A 24,653-nucleotide genomic window follows, 5' to 3' on the forward strand; every position below is an offset into this window, starting at 1 on the left:
AACCGAGACCGATCCAGGGGTTTATTATGTCAGGTGTTTTCATTAACCCGGATGGCTGACTGAGTCCGCTCCTAAGGGGACGGTCAGTGATCAAGAGAGTAAATCCCCAAAGGCATTCGTGGCCCATGGATGCATCCAACTTCTGCTGAAGTACCTGGGAGTTACCACCTATGATAATTTATGATAATCCCAATTCCCCTAACTCCGATGACTGGGGAGGCCAAGTCTTTTCCTCGTGGGGTGGTTGTTAACAACCTGTCCATGGGAGTCTTTGTACCATCCATCCTCTCCCTTGATGAACCGTGAAGGTCGAATGGGTACGACGGGGGTTTCTTAACCGCCGCCCCATCCTACATGCTCTGGTCTATTAGACCCCCTCGAGCATCTTGCCTGTGAAGGCGAGTTGTCACCATTTATGTGATCTCAGCATTGTGCTAAATGCACGCATCGAGTTTGCTACAACCTCATCCTCCAACCATCGTAACCCACATGGGACGTACTTGTCCAAAAAGTACGGTTGTACCTCCCTAGAGGTACGACTACGATGAGAGGGCAACATATAATGTTTTATGATTCTTTTGGTTCATACATGACATGTATTGCTCTTTTGAGCAATTGGCCTGTGGAGGCCGATATTATGACATCAAAATCAATAAAGTGTTGATTTCCCACTTCAAGATACTCCATGACCTCACATAAAATTCATACCGTACATGCCTTAAGGTTCAGTTACAATAGCAATTGCAGTGGTTTTCTCTCCAGAAATGAGTCTATTCACAAAGTCTACCTTAAGTATGCAGTTTCAAAAGAATAAGCATGCAGGACAGACAATCACGAGTTAAGTAATCCTACAGGTAAACAGGTATGCCAATTAAACTACTTGATTCTTTCTAGAATGAGTCTACCCAAAGAATTTGCATTAAGCATGCAATTTCAAAAGAATAAAAAAGAGTAAACTCTGACCAGCCAATACTTCTTCAGATAAGCAGGTATGCAAAATAACTATTCTATCTCAGAAGTCTTATTTTATTTTGTTCATACAAACTCTTCGTGCGACTTTCCCCTACCTCGGGATGTCGTGCAGCTGCGTGCGTTTACGCGTGTAGATGATACGAGGCTCAGGCCGCGGAGCCAGAGCGGGGTTCAATACGAAGTCTGCAAAAGTATAAGTATTCAGCGCTACATTATTTATCATGTGAAGAAAAGAACATCAAGCCTGTCCATCAAAAAAAAGAGAGAGGCAGCAGGGGTGTGCTCCTTCTGGCCAAAAACAGACAAGCAACAGGGGACGAGCCCCTGCCTGCCGACAACAGCGGGGCGACAGGGGATGAGCCCCTGTCGAAAACAGCGTGACGACAGGGGGCCAGCCCCTGCCGACAGCAACGAGGTGGCAAGGGTCCAGCCCCTGCCGACAGCAACGAAGCAGTAGGGGCTGAGCCCCTGCCAACAGCCATGAAGTGGCAGGGGCTGAGCCCCTGCCGACAACATCGAAGTGGCAGGGGGCCAACCCCTGCCGACAGCCACGATGTGGCAGGGTCTGAGCCCCTGCTGATAGCATCAAAGTGGCAGGGAGCCAGCCCCTGCCGACAGCATCGAAGCGGTAGGGGGGCATCCCCTGCCGAAAGCACAGGACGGTAGGGGGGCTAGCCCCTGCCGATGGCATTGAAGCGGCAGGGGGGCCAGCCCCTGCCGAAAGCACAAGACGGCAGGGGGGCAGCCCCTGCCGACGGCCTCGAAGCGGCAGGGGGGCCAGCCCCTGCCGACGGCCTCGAAGCGGTAGGGGCTGAGCCCCTGCCGACAGCTACGAGACGGCAGGGGCTGAGCCCCTGCCGACAGCACGAAGGTGGCAGGGGCCAGTCCCTGCCGACAGCCGAGAGGCGGCAGGGGGCCAACCCCTGCCGACAAGGAGAAAGAGATCGGGACGGGGGGGTGACAGGGAAGGCAACCGACCTCTCGTCGGTTTTCCTATCACCCATAGGGGGTGAGAGGGGTGTTGCAGGGCCTCGGTCCTCTGCCGGCACTCCGGCAAATTCCCTTAGGGAAAAGGGAACGACAGGGGCCCCATAGGCCACCTGTCGGGGCCTCGATGGGCACAGGGGAGGTGGGAGGCCTCGGCATGGGCTGTGAGCCGCCTGTCGGCCTCCCAGCGAGGTGACAGAGAGGGGGGGTGTGAGGAAGAGAAGAGGGAGGAGAACGACGTACCTGGGAGGCGGTGGCCGGCGGCGTGCGCAGCAGAGGAGGAGGGGGGATCGTCGCGAGGGGATCGAGGGCGGCCCTGGAGGCGTTCGCAGGGAAGGAGGAGGTCGGCACAGGGGGGGGGGGGCGAAGGGCTTCGAGAGGGAGGCGTGCCTCTCCTTGCCCTCCCATATGTAACTTAAAGGCCCCAGGGGGCGATAAAACGGGAAACCCCGATGGGTTTCCCCAATCCTCCCGAAAACGAAGGTGGAAAAAGGGGGGTGTTGCGGCGCTCGGGATCCTGAGTCGGGTTATTTTAAAACCCTAAAGAAATGGGGCCCGGGTTGGGTCCGGACCCGACCCGACCCGACCCGGGTCCAATTTTTTTTTTAATTGCGGGTTTTACAAATGCCCATTCAACAAAATTATTTCTCTTTCTCCCTGAATATCTAAACAATTGTGTAAGTAGTTGATTCAGTGCATCTTATCTGTAAAACCCATGATTTTTAAGGATTATTAATAAATAAAAAACTCATTTTTTTAATCTTCAAATTAGAAATGTGTTTCTAGCTTTTGAATTTTATTTATTTATATATTACATATTCATTTGTTTATTCAAGCCAATCAGGGTATAATTTGCATTTATAGACTTATTTTGGGCTATAAATCACTATTTTTATATATATATATATATTATATTTAAATATATTTTTGATGGAGTTTGTAAATTATTGTAGTGCATTTGTGTGTTATTTGACTCTTGGTAATGATTTATAGGGTAATTTGCTATTTTTGGCTAATCTTGTTATAATTGGTATTTTTTGAGTTTTTGGCATTTGCGATCGCACACGAAGGGTTCGTTGTATTGCTTGGGTAGTGGTCTTTGCGGACTTTGAAACTCTTCAGACTTTTAAGTTTCGATTCATTGTTCTTGACATTATTAAGATAAGATACCTTAACTGAACTTATAGAGAGCATGTTTAGGCACTAATTGTGTAAGCATGATGTTGCACTGAATATCTAAATGAATTGCCAATACAAGTTATGCTCACACACTTCACTTAGTTGTGGATATCTAGAACTCTTGTGATTGTAGTTCGAAGATCATGCTTGTCATGATTGTAGTTAGCGGAATATGGAGTGTGTTTGCTGTAGGTATACTTGTGTGTGAGTTTGAATGCCTGTGCACTTATGAATGTATAATATGTACGCAATGTGTGTCATCATACTTTGGTTTGCGCATACTATGTTGCTTTGTGTGTTTGTATGAATTTGATACATGGTGCACATATAACTACTATGGATATGTATAAGTCATGCTCGATACATACTGCGAATGTTATATATATTGTCTTGTCATATGATGGACTCATTTATTCTTATATAGAAGAATGCATGCAAATCTTATAAATTGTTTTAAACTTGTATGTCTTGTTTGCTTGAGAAATAAATGCGTATAATGTACGGTAGGATGGTCAATGAGATTTTGACCAACCCTTACACAATTATTGTGAAATTGTCTACGAAGAGACAATACATAAACAAGCATAAAAACTTTATAAAAGAAGTGCACGAAAGCACTCTCACAACACTTGAACAAAATACGCAAAAAGCGTATAAATAATAAACATGCAATAATGCATGTATTTCAATATATAAAAGCAAATGCTTGAGACTCTCAAGCTTAGGTTACAACAAGGGGGAACACCCCTATTTATACAAGAAAGGAGGGGTGCAAGGGGGCTCCCCAAAGGAGTCGTTGGGGAGCTCCCAACGGTCACAATTGTGACCGTTGGGGGCTCCCCAACGACTCTATTGGGGAGACCCCCAATGCACCTTTTTGAAAAAACAAAAAGGAAAAATAAAAAATAAAAGAAATTTAAAAATTAAAGGGAAAATTACAGCATATTCCAAATGGAATATGCGCAAAATGTAAAAAGACTAAAATACCCTTTTCGGGTAAAAAGGGAGAAAAATGTATAAATATATATACTTATATATAGAGATACGTATACATATAACATATGTATACGTATCTCTATGTATATAAGTATATATATTTATACTTATAATAATATCCTTGAGTATACATTTTAACACCCCCCTCAAACTTACGGTGTGATAACCGCAAGTTTGTCAAAAAGGAAATGAAATCTAGGCTAACAAAGAGCTTTTGTGAAGAAGTCCGCAAGTTGATACTCAGACGTCACGTATGGTAGATCAATGACCTTCTTCAAGTATTCTTCCCTGACATAATGGCAATCCATCTCTATATGCTTTGTTCGCTCGTGAAATGTGTGATTCTTGGCAATGTAGATTGCACTTTTATTGTCACAGCAAAGCTTTGTTGGTTCTTTGACAACTACTCCCATATCTTCCAAAAGACGTCGAATCCATACTATTTCCATGGTGGTAGATGCCATGGCTCTGTATTCGGCTTCCGTGGATGATAAGGAGACCTTCTGTTGCTTTTTACATCGCCACGAGATCAAAGATTCTCCTAAGAAAATACAAAAACCAGTGGTGGAGTGACGGTTACTAGGGTCACCTCCCCAATCTGAGTCAGTATAAGCAAGCAATTTTAATTCAGAAGAGGATAGGAATAATCCCTTATTCACCGTTCCCTTCAAATATCTGATGATGCGAAGCACAACACTCATATGAACGGTTGTAGGAGCATGCTGAAACTGGCTGGCGATGTGTATAGCATGTGACAAATCAGGTCGAGTAATGCTGAGATACATTAAAGAACCTACCAACTGTCTGTAAGGAGTAGGATCGATTAGAGGAACACCGTCGTCAATCTTCATTTTTGCTCCCACAACTTCAGGAGTTTCGCATACTTTGTCATCAGAAATTCCTGATCTGTCAATAATCTCACAAGCAAGCTTAGACTGAGATAAAAAATAACCACGTTGCGAATAAGCAACCTCAATTCCAAGAAAATATGTCAGAAAACCCAAGTCTGACATCTCAAATTTTGAAGTCAAGACGGACTTAATACCCTTGACTCCTTGAACATCATCACCTGTAATTAACATGTCATCAACATATAGTAATAATATTACAATCCCTGCCTTAGATTTTCTAGTAAATAAAGCAGTGTCAGTATAACATGAGGAGAAGCCATTTTCCAGCATTACACTGGTAAATCTGTCATACCAGGCTTTGGGGGCCTGTTTCAAACCATAAAGGGACTTTCGAAGACGAAGGACTTTATCTTTAGGGATCTCTATGCCAGGTGGAGCATCCATATACACTTCTTCATTAAGATCGCCATTTAAAAATGCATTTTTCACATCCATTTGAAAGATATTCCAATTTTTAATAGATGCAATAGTGATAAGACATCTAACTGTAACCATTCGGGCTACAGGAGCAAAAGTTTCTTCATAATCAATCCCATACTCTTGCCCATATCCTTTTGCAACTAAGCGAGCCTTATACCTTTAAGGGATCCGTCGCTCTTAGTTTTAACTTTAAAAACCCATCGACAACCTATAGTTTTCTTTCCTATAGGTAGAGTTTGAAAATCCCAAGTTTCAGCCCTTTTAAGAGCATTAAGTTCATTTTGCATAGCTTCTTGCCATTCTATACATTTCTTTGCTTCTTCAAAGTTTCTTGGTTCAAAATAAGAATGAATGACACTAAGACAAGCCCTATATCGGGGTGAAAAGGAATCAAAGGAGACAAAACAAGTGGGAGGTCTCCTATTCCTCTTAGACCTTCGGTGATCGAGAACAGGAACAAGTTCACTATATTGGTCAATATCACTTCTAAAGGTGTCTTGGTTTCTACGAGAGTATGTTATAGGATCACTTGAAATCCTGCCTTCTTGTTGGTTATGCTCTTCGACATTACTCTCAATGTTCTCATCATGGTTTGATGATATATCATCATCACTAGATGTATCATCATTACTAGACAATAAGTTAAAAAGGAAGGAATAATCAAAATTTTCTTGTTGAGAAACATTTTTTTCAAATCCACTTTCATTTTCCAAAAAAGTTACTTTTCTAGAAACATATAATTTATCTTCTCGAAGATCATAGCATCGAAATCCCTTTTGAGTTTCGGAATATCCAAGAAAAGCGCAGGGGATAGCCTTGGGAGAGAGTTTATCATTCTTATCTGTAAGTATGAAACACTTACACCCGAAGACTCGTAACCTATTATAATCCGGTTCGAGTTTATACAAAATCTCAAAAGGGGATATTTTCCCTAATATTCTAGAAGGCAAACAATTTATCAGATAAACAAAAGCAAGAGCTGCTTCAGCCCAAAAATTTTTTGGGATGTTTTGGGAAATAAGAAGGGTTTTAGTGGTCTCAATGATATGTCTATGTTTTCTTTCGGCCAACCCATTCTGTTGAGGGGTTTTAGGACAAGATCTTTGGTGAATGATTCCTTGATCTTCAAGATATATTTTAAATTGGTTGGAGAGATATTCTCCTCCAGAATCACTTCTAAAAATCTTTATGTTACTATTAAATTGATTCTTGATCATTGAATGGAAGGTTCTAAAGCATGAAAAAACTTCATGTTTGAATTTAAGAAAAAAGATCCATGAATATCTAGAGAAATCATCCACAAAAATAATATAATAAGAAAAGCCTCCTTTTGAGACAACAGGTGCCGGTCCCCAAACATCGGAATGAACAATTTCAAAGGGTTTTGATGAGAAATAGTTCTTTGCTCAAAAGGTAAACTTTGCATTTTTCCGAGAATACAGTCATTACAAGAAAAAGAACTTTTACATAGGTCCTTTGCAAAATGTAAGTAAGATAACTTGGTGATATTAGGATGACCAAGTCTTTTGTGCCACATGTTTATATCTTTGTTTCGGGCAACATTACAAACAGATTTTGGAACTTGAAGAGATTCCATGTAGTATAAATCGCCTTTTCTAAAGCCTTCCCCAATCAATTTCCCGGACAGGCGATCCTGTATTAAACATTTATCACATGAAAATTTAATATCACAACCATGATCCGAGAGTTGAGAAACAGAGAAAAGATTTAAGTTAAGTTTAGGTATAAATCTAATTTTTGGAATAAAAAAATCTTGAGTTTCAAAATTACCTATTCCTTTGATTTCAAGAGAAGTTCCATCCGCAGTGGAAACAAAGGATGGAGAAGCATTTTTTGAATAATTGGAAAGTGAAAACATGTTTGGGGACATATGAAAGGATACACCTGAGTCCAAAAGCCAAGAGACTTTACCTGGAATGGAAGAAGTAGACACGGCGGCACCGGATGTAGCTCCCTTAAGAAGAGGTTGAATGGCTTCCATTATTTGGTTCAACGAGAGTGACCCACTTGATGAAGCCTCTTCCTTTTGTGGTGCGCCGGTGGTAGCCATAGCGAGAAGCTTCTTCCATTTGGGACATACGGGCTTGATATGCCTCGGTTCTTTACAAAAATGACATATAGTCTTGCTATAGTCCCGCTTTCCTCTTTGTCCCCCATCTCCTCCTTGATTTTGGAATTTAAAATGAGGAGGACGATAGGTCTTTACATTATTTCCGGGTCTTGATACGGCATTAACCTCATTGTTTTCTTCATGATTACAAGGAACCATAAGCACACTTGGTCCTTGTTTACATAAATTCATACGAATCTCCTCACCACTTAATTTGGTGAGAACATCTTCAAGAGAGGGAGGAGTAAATGATGATAGAAGTGATGACCTTATTTGCTCAAATTCCGGTCTCAACCCATTCAAAAATTTGAAGAAACGATCTTCTTCAAGTTGCTTGTGGCGGAGTTCAATTGCCTCTCCACTCCATTTTGGTTTAAGCATAGAGAGCTTATCCTAAATAGAGGAAAGATCGACAAAATATTCCCTAATAGACATTTCACCTTGAGTAAGGGAGAGGGCCTTCTTTTGAAGGTAATACTTATGAGATAGATCTCTTGATGTATACATCTTCTCGAGATAATGCCAAGCTTCCGATGCTTTTTTGAATTTGATAATGTTGGCATTAATCTTCGTTTCGACGGATGCGAAGAACCAAAAAAGAATCTTGAAGTTCTTCATTTCCCATTCGTCGTGTTTCTTTGAGTATTCTTCAAGAGCTTTGATCCTTTCCTCTCCCTCAAGAATCTTGATTTCACTTCCGTCCATTATGGTTATCTTGGGTTCCGGTTCCGGAATTGTTCCTTGCACATAACCCCACAATCCTTTTCCTTTTATGTGGGCCTCCATATTCCCGGCCCAAATATGATAGTTGGACCCATTCAACTTGAAGCCAAGAGCAAAGTGAGACTCTTTCTCACCCATTAAGACGTAGAGAGAAGAAGAAAAAAAACGTACCAATACAATGTTTCAACTTCTTCTTTGCACAAGATCCTTCTAAAATATTTGAGAAGCAAGATCCACCACTTCAAACTCAAAAGATCCGAAGGCACGGTTTTCGAGGCACTCGAACAAAGGAGGATCACACTATCTCCAATCACCAACCGAGCTCTGATACCATGTGAAATTGTCTACGAAGAGAATACATAAACAAGCATAAAAACTTTATAAAAGAAGTGCACGAAAGCACTCTCACAACACTTGAACAAAATATGCAAAAAGCGTATAAATAATAAACATGCAATAATGCATGTATTTCAATATATAAAAGCAAATGCTTGAGACTCTCAAGCTTAGGTTACAACAAGGGGGAACACCCCTATTTATACAAGAAAGGAGGGGTGCAAGGGGGCTCCCCAAAGGAGTCGTTGGGGAGCTCCCAACGGTCACAATTGTGACCGTTGGGGGCTCCCCAACAACTCTATTGGGGAGACCCCCAATGCACCTTTTTGAAAAAACAAAAAGGAAAAATAAAAAATAAAAAATAAAAGAAATTTAAAAATTAAAGGGAAAATTACAGCATATTCCAAATGGAATATGCACAAAATGTAAAAAGACTAAAATACCCTTTTCGGGTAAAAAAGGAGAAAAATGTATAAATATATATACTTATATATAGAGATACGTATACATATAACACATGTATACCGTATCTCTATGTATATAAGTATATATATTTATACTTACAATAATATCCTTGAGTATGCATTTTAACAATTATATCTAAGGTGATATATCGATTCATGTGGTGAAAAATGCATATGGCTTTTATCGTGTGTGCAAATCTCGAACTACGTAGGAGTTATGGATGTTGAGGTTTAGTTGCTTCGTATTATGAAATGTGCATGTTCACGTATGCATGCATAAAACTCATGTTTTGTTTACGCATGCTTCGAGGTTCAATTTACGAAGTGCAATGTTCTTTGTGGCGATGATATGATGTGTAGGATGATATGCTTATGTATGATATGATTTAAATGCCACGTGAAATGAAATTACAAATGCATGCGATAAATGTTTAAGTTCAATAGTGAACCTTGGTTCATGAAGCCTTATTGGTTAAATCTACATAAATCTGGGTTAAAATTTCGGGGCGTTACAGCGACAGCTGGTGCCGCTACGTGACCATCATGCTGATGGCCTGCACCATTGCCATTACTCCCGTTGCCGGCATGGTTCTGACAATAGGCTGTCAGATTCTCGAGGGCTTCAAAAATGAAGTTCCTCTGAGCAGTCCAACTTGGAGGCTGTCGTCCGACCATCTACAAACACACTGTAATACCTGTAAAATTTGAGTGATGTTATACCTATTGGGCCCAGGATCCGTTACCCGAATCCAAAAAGAAATATAAATATGAGTATTAAAAATATATATATGTAATAGTAATGTTTAATAAATAAATAACTAAAAAGTAATATAATAAAAGATTTGGGTAAATGGGGTTTGGATCCATATTGGAGCCAACCAGATCCAATTTATGGATCCATTACCTGAATTAAGGTGGATCCATGTGGATCTGTCAAATGGCAGCCAACCCGGATCCACATTAGAGTGGATCCATAACTTAATATTGACACAGATCCAAGTTAGAGTGGATCCGGTACAGCGGCACCGCGGGTCGCGGGACCCATACTCGGAGCCGGATCCGGACCCGACTGCATCTTAAAAGATTTAAAAGACAAAGAATTGTGCTGGGGGCACGATTCTTGCCCAATACAGGAAGAATGGGGGAGGGTTACGGAGAGGCTGCAACCCATTTTGTTGTTCTGCCATTCTCAGAGAGGGAGGGGACCTTCGCTCGATAAAGGGGAGAAGAGGACCTCGCCCTTTGGCAGATCCCCTTTCACCTCTCGGCTCTTCCCTCCCACCTCGCTGGAGCCCTTTCTCCTCGCCGACGACGATCTTGCGCTTGCTTGCAGAAACACCGACGCCGGAGGAAGCCGACCACCTGCAACTGCTAATGCCGACACCTCCAACTATTTTTCATCCAGAAAGAGGTAGGATGTTGTTTACTTTTTTCTGGATGGGTGTGGACTGAATCCGGTAGTGTTTGGGATCGGTCAAGGGGAGAGCAATACCCTGATTTTTCTTACGTTCCAAGGGTTCCGATGGGAATCTTGGTTACCGGAAAAATCGACACTGTGTGAGTTGGGGTTTCCGGTAGGGATGACGACCCATTCGAGGGGGGGGGGTCCTGGTCTAACCCTAACCCAGTGAACCCAAATCGAAACAATTTGGGGTTTCACTGGCCCAACGTTAATCTGGAAACCCAAATCTTGTTGATTTGGGGATTACTTGGCTGAAGCTTGGGAAGGCCAGTCGCGGGGTTTTCGGTTTCTTGGATTGGATAACCCCAGATTTGGGGGTTTCCTACTGGGAGCCAATAAACCCAGATTTTCAAGGCGGGGAGATCGATTCTGTAACGCCCCAGAAATTCGACTTGAGAGAAAAAGGTTTGCATAGAAATACCTTCGAAAATCAGAGTTTGCAGCAAAAATTTTTAAAGATACCAAAGGATTTTAAAAACACAAGTCAATTCTTCTGGGTACGTTAGCAAAAAGACTCAGCGCAAATACAAACTCATTTTTCTAAGCCAAAATAGTGAGCAGAGGATAGAAAAAGTACATTCATAAAAAAAAGGGTTTAATTTATACAAGGCAGAAGGGTGTCCACCCTAAAACAACAAAAAAGTACAAAACCCAATAGCCAGCATGCCGACGAGAGAGGCGAGACTTTGACCATGTAGCATCTGCACCGCCGCCTGTAAGAAGAGCTACCTGTCACCTACACCCATAAAGAATGCGGTCAGTCCTGAAAACTGGTAGGTACGCAGAAGGAATAAAATGAACTAATCTAAAGCATGCTTGAACAAAAGCAAGTAGAAACAAATACAATCTATGCAAGTGAACAACAATATATCATAAACTCAAGCAAACTAGTGGTACAGTGATATCAATCTACTGTAAGCAATCACAACCAGGCTTATCATGCATACCTTCCAACTATCGCAAACAACAGATGAATAGTAAGGTAAAAGCAAGCAGTACGAGAAAAGAATAAATAACTGTGAGCATGCCATACTGTGATCTGATTATTATCTGGACATTGTGGGTACGCACAATGTATAAACGTAGAAACAACCGAGATCCTTTCAGGGGTTCATTATGCCATGTATTTTATTATACCCCGAAGGACTGACTGAGTTCGCTCCTAAGAGAACGACCTGTGGTCGAGAGAGTAAGTCCCCAAAGGCTAGAAAGGGCCCACGGATGCATCCAACTTCTACAGAAGTGTCGGGCGACTACCACCTAGGATACTTAAGGTGACGCCATTTCCCCTACCTCCGATGACTGGGGAAGCCGGGTCTTTGCCCGAAATGGCCATGAATGGCCTGTCCACCGGAGGGTTTGTACCATCCATCCTCTCTCTTGATGAACCAGCCCGAACAAGCACGATGAAGGGTTATTCATCATCATCGCCTTGCTCTATATGCCCTGGTCTATTCGACCCATTCGAGCATCTTGCCTGTGAAGGCGCATGTTTATCATTTAGTGAGATATCCAAAAGCAGAACATGAGACTCATTCACTTTGTGCTACGCACCATAGCATCGCATAGCATTGCCAAGAGATGTAGCTAAGTTTATAGCCACAAGTCACCAGAAATACTCAAAGGAGCTCAAGTGCTGACAACAATTTCTAAGGGCACCTGCAAGGCAGAACAATAGCATAATAAAAGTCTATATAGCATAAGCCAGAAATGAGTCAGCATAAGCAAGCAGGACAATAAGTAAGGTGCGGAAAATATAAATAGCCAAGGCACATAAAGCGCGGGGCAACATAAAGTAAAGTGCTGTAAAGTAAACAGGACAAGGATCGCGAAACCGCGTCCTTGAGTTTAAAAGACAGAAAGTAAGGTACTGAAAAGTAAACAGGACAAGGATCGCGAAACCGCGTCTTTGAGTTTAAAAGACAGAAAGGAAAGCCTCAGCACATATAGCGCGGCGGCAGTAGAAAGTAAAGTGCTGGAAAGTAAACAGGACAAGGATCGCGAAACCGCGTCCTTGAGTTTAAAAGACAGAAAGGAAAGCCTGAGCACATATAGCGCTGCGGTAGCAGAAAGTAAATTGCTAGAAAGTAAACAGGACAAGGATCGCGAAACTGCGTCCTTGAGTTTAAAAGAATGTACATATACGTATATAGGCATATTGTTTAATTATCTTTTCTTTAGTTCAGTTTAGTTCATTCAATGTCCTTTCACGCAACTTTCCCCTACCTTGGGGAGTCGCGGGTTCCTGCACGCCTGCGGGCGTAAGTTCGAAGGGTCTCAGGACACGAGACACGCGGGCGCTTCGTCGTGCAACCTGCACGCTAAAGAAGTTAGCATAAGTCAAAAGCGAAACAAGGGCCTGGCTGCCAAACAGAGATAGGCAGACAGGGCCCCTGACGAATAACCCGAGCGGCAGGCGGCCACCAACGGCAACAAGGGGCTGAGCCCCCTGCCGACAAACAGAAGAGACGACAGGGGGCCCCGCCCCCTGCCGACAAACAGAAAAGACGACAGGGGGCCCTGCCCCCTGCCGACAAACAGAAAAGTTGACAGGGGGCCCTGCCCCCTGCCGGAAAACAGAAAAGATGACAGGGGGCCCTGCCCCCTGCCGGAAAACAGAAAAGATAACAGGTGGCCTTGCCCCCTGCCGACAAACAGAAAAGTTGACAGGGGGCGAAGCCCCCTGCCGACAGGCCAAACAACGACATCCCCCTATCGGTAAACAAAACAGTGACAGGGGGCGAAGCCCCCTGCCGACAAGCCGAACAACGACAGGGGGCCAATTGCTCAAAGAGCAATGCATGTCATGTATGAACCAAAAGAATCATAAAACATTATATGTTGCCCTCTCATTGTAGTCGTACCTCTAGGTAGGTACGATCGTACTTTTGAACAAGTACGTCTTATGTGTGTTACGATGGTTGAATGATGATGTTGTAGCAACCTCGATGCGTGTATTTAGCACAATGCTGAGATCACATAAATGGTGACAACTCGCCTTCACAGGCAAGATGCTCGAGTGGGTCTAATAGACCAGAGCATGTAGGATGGGGCGGCGGTTAAGAAACCCCCGTTGTACCCATTCAACCTTCACGGTTCCTCAAGGGAGAGGATGAATGGTATAAAAGCTCCGATGGACAGGTTGTTAACAATCACCCCATGGGCAAAAGACTCGGCTTCCCCAGTCATCGGAGTTAGGGGAATTGGGATTACTATAAATTATCCTAGGTGGTAACTCCCAGGTACTTCTGCAGAAGTGGATGCATCCATGGGCCACGAATGCCTTTGGGGATTTACTCTCTTGGTCACTGACCGTCCCCTTAAGAGCGGACTCAGTCAGCCATCCAGGTTAATGAAAACACCTGACATAATAAACCCCCGGATCGGTCTCGGTTATTTCTACGTTTCGCGTCTGTGCGTACCCACAGGCCAGTTAATATCAGAACTTAAAGAATATCTGTTTGAATAGTTGTAGATGATTGAGACTTACACTGCTTGGAATGCTTCAAACAATAGCTCTTTGCACATATTACACTTGTTAGAATAGATTACAATTGTATTGATTGTTTTAATAAATAACTGCGTATCTCATGAATGTTCTGCTTTATGTTCATTCTACTTATCTATTCGTGCACCTACTGGTTTGTTATGAAACTGACCCATTTCATGGGCAGGTGAGGAGTAGGACTTCACAGGCGGTCGATGGCGTGGTGCAATATGGCTCAAGATTTATCTTCTTTCTGCTGGCAGTTTGGCTCTGAGTTTTAGAGTTTTTCTTTAGATTATGGAACTTTGGAAAAATGCTCATTATGTAACTTATTTCTTAAATTTCTTTAAGTGTTGTTCATGTGAGTGATGGTTTTTCAGCTAACGTACCCAGGATTGTTGACTTGTGCTCATTTCTAAATGTCTTCCGCTGTTGTTTTTAAAAGTAAAAACTTTAAATCTTTGAAAGGTTTTTCGATAATGTTTTCGAAATCACAAGTCAAAATTTTGGGGCGTTACAGGCACGACCTTTAAATTCAGTACCGCTTTCCATCCACAGACCGACGGGCAGTTGAAACGAACGATTCAGATGCCCGAGGATATGTTGAGAGCGTGTACTTTGGATTGGGCGGGTGATTGGGACAAGCATGTGAAGCTTGCAGAGTTTTCTTACAACAATAGCTTTCATGCTAGTATTGGTATATGGCCCCGTATGAAGCACTGTATGGCCGACCATGTAGATCTCCAGTGTGTTGGGATGAGGTTAGAGTGAGAGCGATAGAGTCTCTAAAAATCATCCAGCACTATGCAGATCAGGTGCGTTTAATCCGGCAAAGGTTGATTGCAGCTCAAAGTAGGCAGAAGAGTTATGCCGATCGGTGGCATAGGGAGCTCAGTTTTGAGGTAGGCGACCACGTGTTTGTTGGAATCTCGCCTACGAAAAGTATCTTTCAGTTTGGAAAGAAAGGAAAGTTGAGTCCTAGGTATGTTGGCCCCTTCGAAGTCCTTGGAAGGGTCAGAGAGACTGCATACCGGGTAGTACTTCCTCCTCAGTTTTCACAGATTCACGATGTGTTTCATGTCTCAATGTTAAGAAAGTATGTACCGGACCCCTCCCACGTGATTCACTATGAGGCGATCGAGGTACAACTTGACTTAACTACGGACGAGAAGCCGATAGAGATTGTGGAACGCCAGGAAAAGGTGCTACACAGTAGAACGATTCCGTTCGTGAAGGTGCATTGGCAGCATCATGGGCTAGATGAATGTACTTGGGAGCCTGAGGCAGACATAGAAGTGGAGAAGAGAGAGGAGAGAAAGAGGGAGAGAGAGGAGAGAAAGAAAGGGACATAAAAGTGGAGAAGGAGGTAGAAGGGGGAGAGTAGAGGCTTTGTTGCTCAGCCAAGCACCTTCTACAACTTTTTTTTTCCGCATTCTTGGTCAAGGTACGAGTACTTTTCTTGAAACGGGTGAGAAATCAGGTGGAGGTAGGATTTCCATGCACATCTTGATGGAAATCCATGCTTGAATAGTGGATCTATGATCTATGAATCGACTATTTTCTATGGATATTTTCTGTGGTCTTCCACCTTTTTCAGAAAAAAAAAATCCGGTTACCATCGATGTCGTGAGTGTGTTGGCTGATAGACCAGCCGAACTCGATTCGATTGGCTTGACAGGCCGTACCCTTGGCCACAGGCCCAGCCGATCACTCGGCTAGGGCATGTTCTTTTAAAAAATATATATATATATATATATATATATTAACAAAAAGTTTTTTTTCTTCTTCTAGGTTACTGTTGGCTGGCTCGCACCCAGCCGAGTAGCACTCGGCTGACTGCCAGCATGTTGGCAGGGCGCGCTAGGCCCAACACCCTGTCGGCTGGGTGCTAGGTGAGCCTATGACAGGGTCGAGGCAGGCCCAACTGATCCAGTCGGCTGGCTACTGGCATGTGTTGTAGGTGATGCAATACAAAAAGAAAAAAAAAAGAAAAGAAAACACAATACTAAAGTCTCTATGGTTCCTCTTTATGCTGTATGTTTCCGGACAGCATACACAAGCCCAGATTGGGGCCTGTGTATATGCTGTCAGACCCAGCTAACAGGGTTGGCTGGGCTGGGCTGTTAAATAGAAAAAAAGGGGGGGTTTTATTACTAGGTTCAATACCCTGCAATTTCTTATTTAGTATTGATAAACACATTGACAGCCCACCCACCCTTGTGTTAGTCCAATTAAAAGGATCATCTTATAGTGGAATCATATTATGTTAATGACATAATGCTGTTAGCTTATGTAAACAGTGCTTGTTCATGTGATTAGTGAAATCTGGAATTCTAATCTCTCGATGCATGATAAATTTCGAGAATGAGTTATGTACCTGCACTTTGATTTCCCTATATGTTAGGATTTGAAGTTGTTTATAAGTTTGTTGGAACATGCTTAAACATTATTCCATGATAAAGTTTGTTTCAAGTGCTTGCACATAGATGGACTTGACGTGTGTTGTTGCATATACATAAATGCATGAATGCTCTCTTGTCCAGCCCAATACGATTCATGGTTAGGAGCATGTTTGGCAATGGTCGCATAAAGATGCATGCATGCGCATACCAAGCATATGCACAAGAAAAGGGTATAACATGCGCAATTCAAATTGCATAGGAGAATGTCATATTTCATGCTCATTGTGAATAGATTAATTCGGTACATATATGACTGTACATTGGAGGCATGTTGATATCATTGCATACATTACACGTGGTTATGATTCTTGCATTTGGTGCTTCAGTGATCAATATGGATCATCGAGAGTTTGGTAAGCCCGAGTTATGGGATTGCTTTTCCTTGTTTATTTTAATTCATCACAAAAATCATGTTTAATTAACATTTCATTTTATTGCACTGTTCTATTTGTTCCCACAGACCAGGGTCCTGTGATGGCTTTCGCGAGGTAGGTGCGAGCTTTTACCTTTATTTTTGTGTATGGTGTTGCAAAACTTAAGGAATTGATTTTTTAATAAAAGATGATAATAAAGAACAATGTAATATACGTTCTGGGATCACCCATTTGGAGAATGAGGATCTTAGAGATCCGGTCTTGGGGAGACTCTGAGGATACAAAAACTCCGTGTGCTTATTCTGGTCCCCTAAACCCGATATTGAGGTTCCTTCTCCTATCCACGGTTTTAGGGAGAATCCACCACTTTACCTGAGGGTGGTATGTTTTGACACAACTGTTGTTTTTGGTATCAAGAAAATGACACTTGTGGGCGTGAGGTGTCTCTTGTGTCCCTGACATTAGATGTGAAAGTCTAATGTTCCGAAGGTGATTCGACCGAGGGCTAAGTTTGGAACCCAGTAATAAATTATAAATTGTGTGCTAAGCTACCCTGGAAACCTAAGTTGACCTCGGAGATTTTACCCGTTTGGTGTATCCGCGGGCAATGGTAATTAAAAAGAGAAGATTAAAGTTGTATGCATTTAATAGGGCATGTATATGGAAAAAGAAAAAATTGAATGAAAGATAACAAAGTGAATCATGCATTGTACAAAAATCATGCATTTTCTTGTTATGCATTAGATCATGCATATTTTAATTATTTCCTCAATCAATACATGATGGTGAATGTGAAATGTTTACTTCTTATTGCATATTGAAGTTTTATCATTTGGTACTGCTTTAATGTTTCTGCATGCTTAGCATTATAACTGTCGCATGAAAATTTCTTAAACGCTATAAACTATCCTGTATGTATTTCCCTCAAATGTTGTATGATATATTGTCTTAACCCTTTGTCTCACTTGTTTCACTAAGAAGTAGCCGTGCTCAGGACTTTGATTATGACACCCTACTTTATTGGCTTTTTTTAGGAACATGTGATCAGTGAAGTCGACGGCTATTGAGAGGACGCGAGAGTCACACTGGGTTTTTGACAACTTCATTGGTGGACAGAGTGACTCTTTCTTTTTGGTCTTTCAGTTCTAGTGTTCTTTTCATTTACTTGTTTCAGTCAGTTGTTACGTTACTTTCGGTTGAGTAAAACACTGTCTTTGAGATTGATTCTTGATTCATTAATAAAGAATTTGTTTTGGTTCTTGTGGATGATGATTGCAAGTTCGTTTGTGGTGTTTGGCTATCCAATTCGAATTGGAACTGTGAGGACTCCGGGTCTCTAAGAAGTTTTCCGCACTATTTAAGAAAAAAAAATCAAAATCCGCATTTTCAAAGGGTATGAGTTGGGGTCGTTACAACAATTAAACTTTCAACTTTGGATCTTGGATCTTGAACTTTGAACTTAAATTTGGTTTTGGACCTTAGACTTGGATTTGGGTTTGGGTTTAGATTTAGATTCGGTCCAGTCGGGCTCAGTTCGGTTCGGTCTTTTATCTTTCTTTTTAGAACTTGGGATGATTTTAATTCTCCAGTATAAGAACGGCCCTTGACCAACCCATTTATGAACTTTAATTCTCATTGGATTGGTTTTGGTCCTTGATCAAAACCCGTCCAACATCTTGGCATGGGGCAATTAATGGTCAAACAGTCAATTAGCTGCCTAAGCTTGTTGACCATTGACTTTGACCCAATTTAGGACAATCTTGACCTCAGGAGAATCATTTTGGTCCAGTGTCTTATCCTTTTTCGGTACCTCTCCTTGGCTAGCCGTTCTTACCCTTTTTGTTCTTTTTTGGCGCCCCTCCTTGGCTAGCTGTTTGGGCTATTATGGCTGGCCGTTTGGCCAGCCCAGGTCCATAATGGCTAGCCGTTTGAGCCCCTTGAATGCCCTTTAAGTGCCTTTATTGATGGTTGTTGTGCGGGGTCCTACGTAAACCCCAACCCTTCTCCCATTCTTTTCTTTTGCTCATGAGCCAGTGTGCTCTCTCCCTGCTCTCTTAAAGTTTCCTTGCTTAAGCCCTTTCTCTCTTTCCTGGTGTTTTGACCTTGACTTAGTCAAGGCACTACCTAAGCTAAGCCTAGGGTCCCTGCCTAAGCTAAGCTTAGGGTCTAGCCCAAAGTTGAGATTAGGTCAACATTACCCAGTCAAGGGGCTTTTTCAAAAGGTTGTCTGTGTCGAGTTACTCGGTCTCACCCAGTGTAGGCCGTGGTCCAATTTTTGCAAGAAGGCAAAAGCTCGGTTGTATCCTGGGAGTGTAGTTGCACACACCAAGGACTTGATCTTAAGTGGGGCAACTGTCGCTTGAAAGACAATGTATAATACATGCCCTCGGGCGCACCTGGTGAGCTTAGTTGCCTTACCCACTGAGTTAAGTATTTACCAAAACTGTCTCCCTGCCTTTTTTTAAATTATTATATTAGTATAGCTCCGGACAACATGCTGCGCAGGTTACATTAATAAAATTTTCTTTTTGTTGTTTAGAAAGAAGAAAGCTACAACTATAGTTGTTGCAATCAAACCATATTTTGTTCATGTCCATGCAGCTTTTTTCCCCTCTCAAGAAGCTTCTGTGATAGCCTAATAGTTCATCCATCTATGATGTTATCTCTCCAAACAAAAAGGAGAAACTGAGAAATGGGAAAACACAAAAATAAAGGAGAAGTTCTGATATGCTATAATCCTGACATATTGTCGTTCGAAGTCACATATGATGTGTATGGTACACATTTTGGTCAAGTAATAGGCAAGTGGGTTGTTAAAAGATGAATGTACTGAGAACAGAATGACAGAAGACAGGTTGCTATGGGCTAAGCTGTTGTGACAAATTTCTGTCATATTATTGCTTTCAAATGGCACATCTTCATTAGCCTCCCCATAGGTTGCTGAAGGCATGCATCTATGATCATGTGCTGCCTTCAAGTTGTGCTGGCAAAATATGCTTGCGAATAGGAAGTATTCTTAATTATTCACATTATCCGGTTCTGCATAGTTACTTAAATCCTTGTTATCTTCCAGAGTTAGTTAATTTTAAAATTTTCAGCTTCTTACTGCTCTTGTGCTTTTGCAGGCAAATAGAGATTGATTGCAAATTTTTAGAAACACAAAGGATTATGGATTATAGTCTTTTACTGGGTGTACACTTTAGAGCACCCCAGTATCTACAATCATTCATAACTGAACAGCAACCAGCAGCACCAGGAGGATTTAACACACTTGCTGAAGAAGGTAGATTACTTATGGATTTTTAACATCGCTTGCTTTGAAAGCTTGTACAGGGTGTCAGCATAGAAAGATAACCAATTAATTCCCACCTGCATTACAAATTTATGTATACATAGAACCTTCTGAAAAACTTTTACTTATCTAAAAACTTAGAACATACAAGCATGCTTCTGTTCTTGAAATATAATAAAGATAAGAAAACCAAAAATTGCCCGAAATGCTGATATTTGTATAATTTGTGTTATAAAGATCTTAGTTATCAAAGGCGGTAGGCGGAGCCTAGGTGGTGGGACCCCTAAAAAGACTAGGTGGGACTAGGCGGACTAGTCAGTACCCCTATAAAAAAAATACAAAATATATAAAAAATTGCCAAAATTAATATCAAACAATATAAAATCAATGAACAATAAACAATAGACAAAACACAACATTTCGTCAAATACTGTAAAGCATTTATATTAAATAACCTGCTCCAAAATTATGAATAAATTAACAATTGAATAAACAAACCATACAACTAACAATGTGAATAAACAATATACAAACAAATTATATATAAATTACACACACACATAAATGAAACACACAAGCACATAATATATATAATATACATATTATAATAACTGAAATACATAAATATATAATATATAACTGAAATACAGAATATTATAATATATGCTTATAATATATTAATATATATATATATATATATTTACACACACACAAAACAAATATATGTGTGCATCAGCATCCTTGCGTGTGTGTGTGCATGTGAAGTATAGACTGTGAAAAAGATAAGAAAATAAATTATATATGAATTACACACGCATATATATATATATATATATATATATATATATATATATATATATATATATATATAAACTTAGAAACAATCAACCAAAAATATAAGTTATATAACTCAGAAACAGTCAACCGGAAATGTAAGTTACATAACTTGAAATATAACTCAGAAATATAACTCAAAAACATAACTTAGGAATAATCAACCTAAAATATAACTCAGAAATAGTCAAACAGATTATATATATATATATATATATGGGGAGGGTGTGGCGATGCGGCACTTTAAAAAAACTTGGGTGCGGGGATGTGGGGAGGGTATATATAAATTTTTTAACAATTTTAAGTTAACACTAATGAAATAAAAACAATTATCATATCATCAATTCATCATGCATAAATTTTTGCAATAAATCAAATTAACAATGTATAATTGTTATTCCTCAACAATAAAAAATAACACCATAATTAAATCAACCTAAATATATTATGGCTATGCTAAGTGAATTAAGAAAATAAAAAACAATCAAGCAAAGCAAGCAAAAAATAAGTAAATTATACTAATAAAAAAAGCAAACAATGCATAATTTCATATAAAAAAAACTGGCCGAACTTAAAACCCAACTCAAGCTTGGGTTCAGCAGAACCGAACCTAGGAGCTCAACCCAGCAGGAGAAGGAAGAAGAAGAGAGGAGGAAGCGACAGAGGGAGAAGGAGAAGGAGAAGGAAGAAGGAAGAAGAAGAAGAAAGATATGAGTTGGAGGAGGAGGAAGAAGTAGAAGAAGAAGAAGAAGAAGAAAGAGAGGAAGAGGAACAACGAGAGAGGGGTACATGGGTTCGTCACCTCCGTCAGAAGAGGAGTCGAGGTGGTGACCCATTGTCGTCGTCGTTGTTGGAAGAGGAGTCGGGGAGGGGGAGAAGGAGAAGGAGAGTGGGGGCGCAATTGTGCCCTAAAGCCCCCCCCCACCCACCCACCCCCCAACTTTTTTAAAATAACCAAAATAGATTCTGTCAACATTGACCAGTCTATTTTGGTCAAATATAACCCTAGGTGCGGGTTGACTGCACCGGGTGTTGTGACGCGATGCAAGTGCGATGACCCTTTTAAAGAGTCCATGTGACATAGTATATATATATATATATATACTATAGAAAAAACAGGAAGACTGAGAGAGAGAAACAAGAATAAGAAGAAAAAAACAAGAGAGAGCAAACTGAGAGAGAGGAAGAAGAAGAAAAAAGCATGAAGAAGTAAAAACATAATGAAGAAGAAAAAAAGGAAAAAAGAAACGAGAAAGGAAAAACATGAAGAAGAAGAAAAAATATAAGAGAAGAAAAAAGAAGGAAAAACAAGAAGAAGATGAAAAAAAGGAAAAATGGGAAGAAGAAAAGAGAAGGAAAAGAGGGGGGGGGGGGGGGGGGAGAGTGGGAGAGAGAAGAATAAAACTGAGAGACAGATGGAGAGAGCAAATATATATATATATATATATATATATATATATATATATATATATATATATATAGAGAGAGAGAGAGAGAGAGAGAGAGAGAGAGAGAGGAGTGTACCTTGTTCTTCTTCTTGCTGCTGCAACAGACCGAGAGAGAGAGAGAGAGGTACTGGCCTTCCCCTTTTTATACCTTGGCTTTGTTGACCACTTGGTCAACCAAGTTAAAAAAATGTTGGACAATAATAGGCTTAAATCCTAGGCGGTAAAATAGGGCCCCACCGCCCAAACCCAAAAGCCCAGGCGGTGGGGCTGTGCCTAGGTCGCCTAGGCAATGCCTTTGACAACCAAGATAAAGATCAAACTTATAGGAAAATGTTGGGCTCACTATGAAGTCTGGTTGGAAAAGATCACCACAAATTTATGCTGTCACCTGTAAATTTGTACTGCTTTTCTCAAAGGTTGCCTAGGCAATTTTTGTTGATGCCTTTATTGTCTCCTGATATTGCGAACATGTCAGAACCAGACTGTTTTCTTTGACTTCCACAGATTATTCACAGTTAGCATATCAAATTATCAATACTCTGTGTTTTCTGTATTCGTCATGTATATTGTCTCTCACTTGATGTCGTTACAACCTGCACATATTCAGTTTAGGAAGATTGCATTTATTGTGCTTGACAACTTAAGCATGCATCTTCTTCTGTATCCCCATTTAGATTTTTGGTTCTTTCAGATTCATGTCATCTTTGTCAGTCTTTTACATGCCATGTTGGAAATTGCAACATAGAGACCTATTTTATCCCTGGATGAATGTGGTCATGAAACTTCTGTGTGTTCTCAAACTTATTGTGCTATTGTCCTCTGTAATTCTGGTCTGTTGTTCACATATCTTCCTATCTGGAGATGCTATGATTATTTGTTATCAGCCTTTAATATAGGCGGGTAGTTATTCATATGTTGGTTATTATCCATTAATATAACCTGATGCTGGATCAAATTTTCATAAAAATTAGCCACCATAAGCAAGTCTAGACATGTTTATATGTGTGTATCATGTGAGTACTAAATAAGAAACATGATCATGGACTGATGTTAACATGAAACCAAACATTTGCTTGAAAATTTTTCTTTGGCCAGTCTGGTAATCTTCATCTAGAGTTCATGTAAGATGCAAACAGAAGTATATTTATTTCAGTGATTATCTCAGGTTCAGATTTAACAAGATTGATGACAGATCTGTAAACAATCAGGACTATGAAATAAGCTGGATGCTCAGATTTAATTTTTAGCTTGTCCAAAACACAGTTATTCAGTATTACTCTACTCTGGACCAAATAAATATACAGTTTATGAAAGATGTATAGAAGTTATTCGAATATCTATGGATGGACAATTTTTTTGCCTTGAAACAAGGCTTGATCATTCGTATTGCTGTGAGAACAACCATCATGAATTTGAGCAACATTACCAATTTCAATGAGTATATTTAGAGGTATAAAACAATGACTATTTTGTTGTGATTCTGTGGCAGCTGGATATGAAGATGAAATTTCCAGCTACCCACAAGGCCTTGTTTTGGTTGCAAGAGGACCTCACCAGAATGGTGTTGTGGTGGGTCATCATATAAGAGGTAGCAGGCTGCGAGCATCTGCTGTTGGTGATGAGGAAGTGGATCTCCTCCTTCCTGGCACTGCAAGGTTATGTAACATCACTTTCTTCTGCTCTTCGTCATGAGGGAGGTAGAGCTAAAATTCAACTTCTTTTCTTGTTTGAGCAGGTTGCAGATCCAGCTTGGGGTTAACATGCCTGCCAGAGCAGAACATATTTCAACGCAAGAGAAAGGTGACTTGTTTCATGAGGTATATGATGTTGTTCTGTATCTTGGCATCATTGACATATTGCAAGAGTACAACATGAAGAAGAAAATTGAGCATGCCTGCAAATCTCTTCAGTTTGATTCCTTCTCAATCTCAGCTGTTGACCCTACACATTACTCTGACCGTTTTTTAAGATCCATTCAGTATGTATTTCCTACAAACCCTTGATTTCTGCAAGTTTTGTCCACCTGGTTCTGAGATCTTCTCTAATCTTTGTACGGTGCTATAGGTAAGTTCTTGTAATTATTGGAAATGAGCAAATACATATGGGTGGCATGCATACCACTAGATCTGTGATATCACCTGACATGCAATGATCTATTGTCAACTTTCAATGTCA

General features: G+C 40.8%; 1 protein-coding gene across 4 annotated transcripts in view; it reads left to right on the forward strand.

Annotated features, from left to right (window-relative positions):
* The window catches only part of LOC149845608 (phosphatidylinositol 4-phosphate 5-kinase 9-like), a 97,343-nt gene extending 72,690 nt beyond the window's left edge, over positions 1-24,653 (forward strand). For all 4 annotated transcript variants that reach the window (XM_089995856.1, XM_089995859.1, XM_089995858.1 and 1 more), the window contains 3 exons: positions 20,030-20,187; positions 23,968-24,133; positions 24,214-24,653. In XM_089995856.1, the coding sequence (XP_089851982.1) occupies positions 20,030-20,187; positions 23,968-24,133; positions 24,214-24,481 (592 nt within the window). In that variant the 3' untranslated portion in view covers positions 24,482-24,653. The remainder of the gene's footprint in view (positions 1-20,029; positions 20,188-23,967; positions 24,134-24,213) is intronic.

Source organism: Nuphar pumila, chromosome 2, assembly GCF_984573655.1.
Source record: "Nuphar pumila chromosome 2, dmNupPumi1.hap1.1, whole genome shotgun sequence".
Classification (NCBI taxonomy): domain Eukaryota; kingdom Viridiplantae; phylum Streptophyta; class Magnoliopsida; order Nymphaeales; family Nymphaeaceae; genus Nuphar; species Nuphar pumila.